Here is an 8,938-nt window from a genome sequence, read left to right on the forward strand (position 1 = left end):
TCCTTCCCTTGCCCTGGAAGGAACCGAATCAGGACCCTCCTCAGAAGACCATCCCCATCATCAACCTCTGGTTATGTATCCCAACCCTGCAACCTCGACCCATCGCTGAAATCCAGTCCTTTACATTTGCAAAGTCCTTTACATTTGCAAAGGTAAGAAATCCTGGTTGGCAGCTGCAGAAGGAGCCATTGCCTTCTCCAAGGTGCATTAATCCATATGTTTTTGGAGGTGACCAAACTTACTGAGCCTATCCAAGCTGGATCCTTTGCAGCTATTTCTATTTCTTGTCTGCCAAGCTGGTTACCGAAGCAGCAAGGCTAGGTATTGCACAGTCTAGCAACATTCGACTAAAACTAGGAGCGTTTATGCAGAACAGCAATGTGGCAACAGATAAAGAAGTTAGCGTGGCTGCAATAAGAAATCTGAGCTTTGATCAAGGAGGCAGCAGCATTTGACTCCTTCTGAGCTGGCAGGCAGATCCCATCCCAAAGCAAAACAAAATATGTCATTCTTTTCAGCAGACGAAATTCTCTCCAGTGGTTTGTTCCTCCCAGGATCATATTATGTGATCTCATTGTCTTTAAAGTCTTTCCCCCGAGGAAGCCGATCGTTTAATATAGACTACAGCGTTAGCATCCGGTATTAAATCAGTCAGGCTACTCTGAAACAAGGCGAGTGGGCGTCCTGGAAAGGAAATAAAAATGCAAGTTTAATAGAGAAGATAGGTTAACCTTGACCTATGCTATTTATTGCAACAGACATGGGAACCCACTGCTTGCTCAACTGAGGGTCACTCCACCCTGCCGTAGATGTGTTTCACACTCCCAGTAAACTCTAGTTTGACACTCCCAGCAAACTTCAGAAGCTCACCGAGTGTGCAAAAGGAATGGACAATTGGGCCCCAGAGGCTTTTACGTCTTGCTTTGCTTTAAAGAGTTGCCCTAAGAGGGACCAGTATGTTCCCACAGCTCTCATTAACCCAAACAGCAAAGTCAGGCACTCTGCATTTCAGCCACACACTTTCAGCATCTTTGGCTGCAAAGATGCGCTGCAAAAACGAGAGGAAGAAAGATGTCAGGAAGGGAACCATTAACAGATGGTGGGCAGGGTGTGGGATGGCAGGGACCAGCAGCCGAGCCAGGTGCTGTCCCACGCGCTGCTGCTTCTGCATCCCCACCGCTGTGCTAAGCAGGTTCCTTCCAGCCGGGCACCGAGCACAGCAGCCAACAGCTGCCCCACGAGGAGCCCAGATGTGGCGTGTCAGGCACAACTCACACAACCCACTGCTGGTGTGAAACCGGCTCCAAGAGATTTATGTCGCATCAGTGTAAGTGCTCTTATGTCACTTGTTAGCCACATGCCAACTGCACACGAAGCCACAGAAAGCTACATTTTTGGTAGTTTGGTTGTTTGGTTTGGTTTTTTTATAAATGTCATGTGAGCCAACAAGATGCGATTCTTCAGCACCATTGTGAGTGAAAACACTCATTTACCTCATTTAGTGTTTCACTTTCTAAGTAACAATTTAGCCCATGATTGAAGTGTCAGCTAAATGAGATAATTTATAATAATTCTGAAAACATGCTAACTGTAAGAGGCTATAAAGAGATAATTACAGGGACATTTTGGAAATCCATTTGTTTGGGGCTTTAGTTTTGATAAAGGGGATAACAACTTGTAAGCTATGATTTTTTTAAATTATAACAATAGTAACCACCTTCTTTTACATAGCTTCTTTCATCTCTAAAAACCCCACAGCTTTTTGCAAACTATGTCTACCACAGGAATTGTTTAGCCTAACACCAAAGTGAAGCCATCTCTACATGAAATAAGTAACTATTTAACAGCACCTAGCAGTCCTCTGCAAAATTTGTAGAGAAAAGAATCTGCAGAAGGAGAACATAATTCCTTTTGCATCTCCTTACAAATACTCAGGGGATCCTTGGATGCCCACCGCGGCAGCCATTTGATCTTGAGAATAAGGACGGCAGCCTTTAATATGCACCCATAAACTCAAGGCACTATGGAGGAGGGCAGCAGCATCATCCTCACGCCCGACCGAGGAAGCAGGGGCACCACGTGGCAGCATCTGTCCCATCAGCCCAAGCTCACCTGTCCACGTCCTCCGCTGGGTGACAATAAAGCTTTGGCACTGCGACTGGGAGTTACAAATTCCAGCGGCTTCCTCGGCGCTGTGAACAGACAGCAGGCATCCCAGGTGGCTGTAGGACGGCCAGCACTTGTAGTCTTCTCCTTCCACTGTTCGAAAGCCCTTTAGGGAGATGAAGTCTGGGAACAGAAGCAAGGTATTTAGGGAAACTCTCCAAGGCAGTTTCAGAGGCTGGTTTCAATATACACTTGGTATTTTGCATTTCTGTGGAAACTCATAAAGGAAACACGATAGTGATAGATTGAACTGACCTGCTTAGATGGAGTATGTGGAGCTGCAAAGTTAAAAGAAACCGAAATCCTGACTTTTGGTTCTGCTATGGAGCATGGCACAGCAATTCTTCCATGGATGTAACAGAGGGGACAGAGCTCTCAAAGGTGAAGGGACAGGGGAGTGACCACAGGGGTGGGTGACCGCAGGAGGCTGCTGCGTGGACCCACCTTTCTAGCAGGGCTCTGGAGAAGCCAACCTCACAACGGCCTCTCCTACACCTCACTCCTAACAGCAGAACCAGGTCATCACAGGCCCAGCACCAAGCTTCACAGGGGTGCGCTGACCCACCCATCATGGTGCCACCCGCAAGTACAGGAGACTTAGGAACCCCAGTAGGGGAAAGGAAGGCCAGATCCTGCTCCAGCAGGACACAAGAGACCTGACAAACCTCAGCAAGTGATGTTCAGGCTGTTGTTCACTGACTACTAGGAGTCTCACTCCACCTTCCCACACCTCTAGGATGGTGATCATTTTGGCCAGTTGCTAAGCCAACGGGTAGGCATCATTGAAAAATACTAGTAATTGCTGTTAAAGCTGCTGGTGCAAATTACTGAACATCTTTTCTCATAACTGTGCAAATTCCAGTTCTTCCACACATAAAGAGATTTCCTTATGCATGCACCACCACCACTCCACCATCTCATGGGAATGCTCAGGAAAATGCAAGCCACAGTAACCACAGGACTTTTGAAGCCGCCTTCTTGATTAGCCTCATCTCTACCTCTGAATGGGTCCTTTTCAGAGGAATGCACCTCATAAAGGCTCATTTATCCGTCCACAAGTCCAACAGGATGACCTTCAGAAAAAAAGAAATTTAGAGGGTACCAGGGGCCTGGCTACTCTGCCACACTCATCTCGGTGTCGTGGCCACAACCTATGCTCAGCAGTCAGAAGCCAACAAGTGAAATGAGAAGTTTCAATATCAGCCTGGAAAACTGACCTATTGGTCCAGAGGATAAGATGACCCTGAAGAGGGACATGAGAAACTGAGTTTACTGCTTTGGTCTAGTTGCACATTATGAGTATTTAGAAGCAATGCAAACATGTGTCCATATGTAGGCCAGATTGTCTGCACTGCATTTACTTTGCAAAACAATGCAATCATGCATAGCTACCATGAAGAAACAACAAAAGGCTGCTCAAAAAAAGATACTTTTGGTGCTTTTCCTAGTGACTAAACACTGTTTGAATGTATGGGAGATCAGAATTTGACCAGTTACCAAAAGCTTCGCTCCCTCATTAGTTATGTTACCTAAAGCATTCAAAATCATGTACCTTTTAAATGAAGAGGTCTTTTTTGCAGATAGAGCCCAGACTTGTACAGATGTAAAACCTTTTCAAAGGCTTCCAGGGTTTCATTTATTCCATATCGTAAATCACCTACATTTAAAGAAAGAGATGACCAAGATGAGTAACTCCATTAAATACTGTTTAGAGATTTCTAATAAAGAAGTTTATGAATATTAGCTGGTACCTGTTGCATTCAGAATATCGCTCAAAAAGGGCCGCAAAGCCGCTGGTGCAGAGTGTGGCAAAAGATAGGTGAAAAAATACCTGCAAAAAAATCCCACAGACTGATTAGAAAACAGTAGCTTAATTTCCCTCGTGATTACGTTGTCTACATTTTCCTGCGACTCGATTATCCGTATGCAACTAGTCAGTCTTCTTTGATAATATATTAAGTTATGTTTGAGCACTTTGTTGGCATCTCACAGACCGTTCCTGTGAACTGGGCTGAAACTCTGGTCCTTGCAGCACAGCATGCTGCCAAGTGCCGCATGAAATCCGCTTTGCAAAGGTTCACACAACAGAGCTTTCCTTCATTCCTTGGGGCCATTTTTGTGCACTAAGCAATGTGTTTCCCATCAAAGAGAGATCTGTATAAAAGAAGACTCATGCAAGACCTTTCCCTTGCCCTGAAAAGGTTTGGCATTCTTATTATCCCTGGAAAGGCTGGACACTCCCCGACTCACTCCCTGAAACTTCTGGAAAACTCCTGTTCTGCAAGAGACAAGTGTGTTACTGCAGGGCTACAATAATCTATACAGGGATCTGCCCTTTAACACTGAATCCTGCAAATTCAGGCTCCCTTATTAAGTCCTTCTGTGTAAATACCCAACTGCCAAGGCTTCCCACAGTCCTTGACCTGCCAAGCATCACCAGTGAGTGGAAGTCATTGTGCTTTGAGCTGGTGCCCTACACAAAGTGCTGCAGCAGCCTCAGTGCATTGCCCATGACCTGTTCCATAGCTCTTCCACAGGTGTCCATCATCCCTGTAGAGAGACTCTGAGTTCAAGGCAAGAGTTTGCCAGCCTGTTCCCAGCAACGAGACTTTGAAGCTGGCGGGCTTTGGCAGGTAGCCCATGCTGCCACTGCCTTCAGCAAATACAGCCCGCGGATGTCAAGTGCCAGGACTTGTTTGGCAAACACTAAATTTACAGGTGCAACCTTTGGGGCAAGTTTCTAGAGGGCGTTGGGGAAAGAGAGCAGCAGAAGAAAGATGCCTGCATTCTCATCAGACAATGACAACGTTCTTTTCCTGCCTTATACGGAAAATGAACCGGCTTCCAAGCAATCCTTAACTACCCTATGACAAAGGTGAGGGGGAATCACTGCATGGAAGAAACACAAGATGCTAGATGCTACATGGCAGAATGTGAGCTCAGTCACCCCAGATTTTCCTCCCATCTTGCTGGACATACCGATACGCATTAAAAAGATTCTTCTTTTCATTTATTCCTTCACATTTCCCAATGGCGGAGCATTTCAGAGGAAAGCTTTTTGTAGGGAAGTCAAGTGTGCAGTCATTATCTTCCTTGCATGACAGTTCCTCAGTGCTGGCATCATCCATGTCTGTCACTTTTAGGTTTCCATCCACCATAACAAACTGCCTCGGCTGGAAATCCAAGAGGACTATTGAACCCAGGGGGGAATGTGCCAAGTAAAACAGCAGTTTCACAAGACTCAGGCAAATCTGAGAGAGATGAATATGCATGGAAAAAAACAGATGAAAAACAGCTATTAAATTGGAAGTAGAACAAAGGGGACGGCATTCAATGAAATTAAAGGCAAAAAAAAAAGAGCATATAGTAGTTAAAAGGTAATTATATGTATGCTACAAAATTTATTATCAACATTGCCACAGGATTTTACTGGTAAGTAGTTTAGCAACATTTTTAAAAAATGTTCATATACAAAGAGAGACATTTGCAGTTAGAGGAACTAGAGGAGAAAGCTACGAGGAAAACAATAGCAGCCTTCATGTTTCAGGAGCTATATTGGTTTGCTAGCTGAAATCAGAAGGAATTTTTCCCACTCTGGCATAGAATTAATACATTCTCCTCCCTTCCCCCATGCTGTTCCATACAGACTGAGGCTCCATGGTCATTAAGACCAGATTCATGCCTTGCTACATCACTCAGTAGTATGAATTTGGGCACACAATCGTGCTTCTGAAGAATTTGCCAAAGCATGCGATGTATTTATTGCCAGCTTTTTTGCTTTTATATCAACTTTCTGGCAGCAGGGAAAGGTCAGACAATACCTGATCCAGCAGAAAGCTCGGTAAACGTTTTTGAACAAATCAGAGCTAGAGGAGAGCATTTATACTGCACCAGCACTTTGTTCAAGTAGCTTTTTGCAGCAGTTTTCATTCAGTATCAGGACCCCGGCATCGGACGAACTTTATCTTCAGCTAGGTGTGCCAGGCAGACCCGCGCCACCCCTCACTGCCTCCGATAGCGATCTGGACAGGCAAGAGGGTTGGTCATTTGGAACAGCTCACAGAATGGCTGGTATCTGATGTGGCTCATCAGAGGGGAATCCCATCTGTTTAGATGTCCTAATTAAGAAACAGAACCAGACAGTGCCAGTCTAAGTTCTGTATTAGTAGCTTCATCAGTCAAAAGATTATGAAAATCTTAATGCCACCATACCAGACCTCACCACCAGCTAATCCAGCATCATGGGTTTCCAGATCTCTAGAGACTTTGGCACATTTGAGAAGATAAGGTGCTGGGAAAGCTATGTAGAAGCCAGTATGAAATAGTTTGTAAGCAAAAGTGCAACCCCACGGGCCAAAAGAAATTACTCTGGAATCTCTGACGCTATTTTAACTTGACAAGTGAAGCAATCATAAGAATCACAGCTTCACGTCCCACGGCTGAGTGAGCATGGTTGCCACACTCCCCCTCTGGCGTGGATGGCAAGGCTCCTCTTCAACATTAAGGACCACATGCAGGCAGGGATTTTATTTTGGGACTTCTGTTGCATTTTTATTTCACCCGAAGCATTTCTTATGGACATTAAGGTACCCATGTTTGTACTTAATGCTCTCTTTCCTCTTGAGAGCCAAACAAGTAGTAGTGAAGCCCCAACTGAGACCTTGAGGCAAACTATAATACAAGCTATAAACAAAATAAGTGCCATGTCATAAGTCATTTATATCCTGGGGAGCTTGAGTCCCTATGCAGGATGCTTAGGAGACAAGGCAGATCTCACTAACAGGGCTGTAATTGTAGCACCTACAGCAGGAGGAAAGCAATTTAGTAGTGTTTGTACTACAGTAATACCCAAAGGGCTAAGATCAGAAACATCATACAAACACATGATGAGAGACAGGCTGCTCAGTTTGCTGCCTACAATAGGTAATACACAGAAAACAACGGACTTGGAGTGCAGCAAGGTGGCTTTCCCCGCTCAGACCCGGCCTGTTGAGGGGCCTTGCTACTAAAGCCCCTCTGTGCAGTGGAACAATACAGAACGAAAACTAGCAATATAATGTAATACTATGTATTAAACACCACCCTAGCCCTCAGCAAGGTTTTGTAGCCATTTCCTCCCAGATGTAGTTCTTTTAACATCTCTCCACAGAGAAGGAATATAACTGTGAAATGCCAGACTAGGGCTATTTTAATGTGATTTAACAGGAGTGAAAGCAAAACGATTTAAGGACAAATCTACAGAAGCAAACAGTGTCAGCATGACAATCCCGTTTGCCCCAGCAGTCACCATGGGATCTTCGCATTTACCCAGTCTGCGGTCTAAAAGCAGCTGATAAAACTCCCCTTTGTTTTGTTTTCTTACTTTAAATCTCTCCTCCCAGGGGGTCTGCAGAAGCTGAATCATCTCCAGGGGGGATCCCAGCTCCATCATAGCGGTGACCCGTATTTCAGGATCTCCGCTATCATCGTAGCACTGACCGTGCAGCTGCCGGGAGGGAAGGAGCGATTGTCAGAGAGATGCTGCTGCCAGTGCCAGCAGGTCCGGGACGTCCGGGAGCGGGGACAACAAGGGCGGACCGACTCGGCACCGAGCCGCATCCCGCCCCTCCCCTCGAAAAATTTCCGTACCGACGGATCACATCCCGCATCCCCCCGCTCCGGCGCGCCCCGCCGTACCTGGACGATGCCGGGATGCTGCAGGCGCTGCAGCAGTGTCACCTCCTTCAGCAGCTTGTAGGCGGCCAGGCGGCGGCAGCCGGCCGGCGCCCCGTAGCGCTGCAGGCACTGCCGCACCTCCCGGCCCGCCCCGTGCACCGACTTGAGGGCGACGGCGCCGCCGCCCGCCAGCGCCGCCCGCGCCACCACCTTGGTGAAGCCCCAGCCCAGCACGCTGACACCCGTCGCCAGGCTCAGGTCGCCGCAGCCCAGCCCGCCCGCCGCTGCGACCTGCCCGCCCGCCGCCGCCGCCAGGCGCCGCAGGTCGCGCCGCCTCTGCCGCAGCTCCTCCCGCAAGCCCGGCGGCAGCGGCGGCGGGGAGCCCGGCCGCCCCTCGCTGCCACCGCCGCCGCCGCCGCGGCCGGCCGTCAGCGCCAGCAGCGCCGCGCCCAGCAGCATCGCGCCCAGCAGCGCCGCCGCGCTCAGCCGGGCGCCCCGCCGCGCCCGCACCGCCACCGCCGCCATGCGGAGCGCGGCCGCCCCGCAGCGAGCTCCGGCCGCTCTGCCGCCCGCGATGCGCGGCGGTGGGGAAGGCGAGCGGCGCCGAGGGGCGTGTCGGGCGGGCGGCCTCCCCCGGCGCCCCCACCCCCGCCAGCCTGGCGCTGCGGGGCAGCCGCTGCCCGAGGGGGTTCGGGGGGGCGCACGAAGCAGCGGCGGCACCGACCGCCCGGGGAGGGGAGGTCCCCGTGGTGGCGGAGCAGAAGGGGTTTTAGGAGAGGTGGCCCGGAGTGGGAATCGGAGCTGCCGGGAGTGAGCGGTACAACCCCGCAGACGCCTGCCCCACCCTTCCGACGGAGGCTGTTTCAGCAAAACACGCTGATTTCACGGGCGTGAATTTCGTCAGTCTTGCTAAAGTTACCGCAGAATGCAGCCGAGGGATGTAAACCGCATTAGAATTAGCAAGAACTGAGGTAGCACGTTCCCGTGTCTTTGAAAGGTCTCAGGTTAGGTTTTAAGAAAAGCAAACACCAGCAGTCACTCCTGCTGGAAGGATAAACCCTGTGAGATTGAAACAGCACTACGCTGGCTAAAGCGTGGAATTGTAATTGTTACCAAA

The 8,938-nt window shown here is 48.8% G+C and overlaps 1 protein-coding gene across 1 annotated transcript; it reads right to left on the reverse strand.

Annotated features, from left to right (window-relative positions):
• Positions 1–580: 580 nt before the first annotated feature.
• Positions 581–8,357, reverse strand: LOC135989671 (extracellular tyrosine-protein kinase PKDCC-like). Its single transcript, XM_065636671.1, has 7 exons — positions 7,843–8,357; positions 7,529–7,651; positions 5,146–5,417; positions 3,918–3,997; positions 3,719–3,823; positions 2,113–2,289; positions 581–684 (listed from the first exon to the last, which is right to left on the reverse strand). Exons 1-7 carry the CDS (start codon positions 8,344–8,346, stop codon positions 581–583), a joined length of 1,365 nt encoding a protein of 454 aa, XP_065492743.1. The 5' UTR covers positions 8,347–8,357.
• Positions 8,358–8,938: the final 581 nt, after the last annotated feature.

This window comes from Caloenas nicobarica, chromosome 5, assembly GCF_036013445.1.
Source record: "Caloenas nicobarica isolate bCalNic1 chromosome 5, bCalNic1.hap1, whole genome shotgun sequence".
In the NCBI taxonomy this organism is placed as follows: Eukaryota; Metazoa; Chordata; class Aves; order Columbiformes; family Columbidae; genus Caloenas; species Caloenas nicobarica.

What these genes read in the sequence shown, in the direction of transcription:
- LOC135989671 (XM_065636671.1), bottom strand. Translation starts at nt 8,346, where the DNA reads ATGGCGGCGGTGGCGGTGCGGGCGCGGCGGGGCGCCCGGCTGAGCGCG. An exon ending in AATCTTTTTAATGCGTATCG is followed by an intron (nt 3,998 to 5,145) that starts GTATGTCCAGCA and finishes ATTTTTTTGCAG; the next exon opens with GTATTTTTTCACCTATCTTT. An exon ending in AAGACCTCTTCATTTAAAAG is followed by an intron (nt 2,290 to 3,718) that starts GTACATGATTTT and finishes TTCTGTTCCCAG; the next exon opens with ACTTCATCTCCCTAAAGGGC.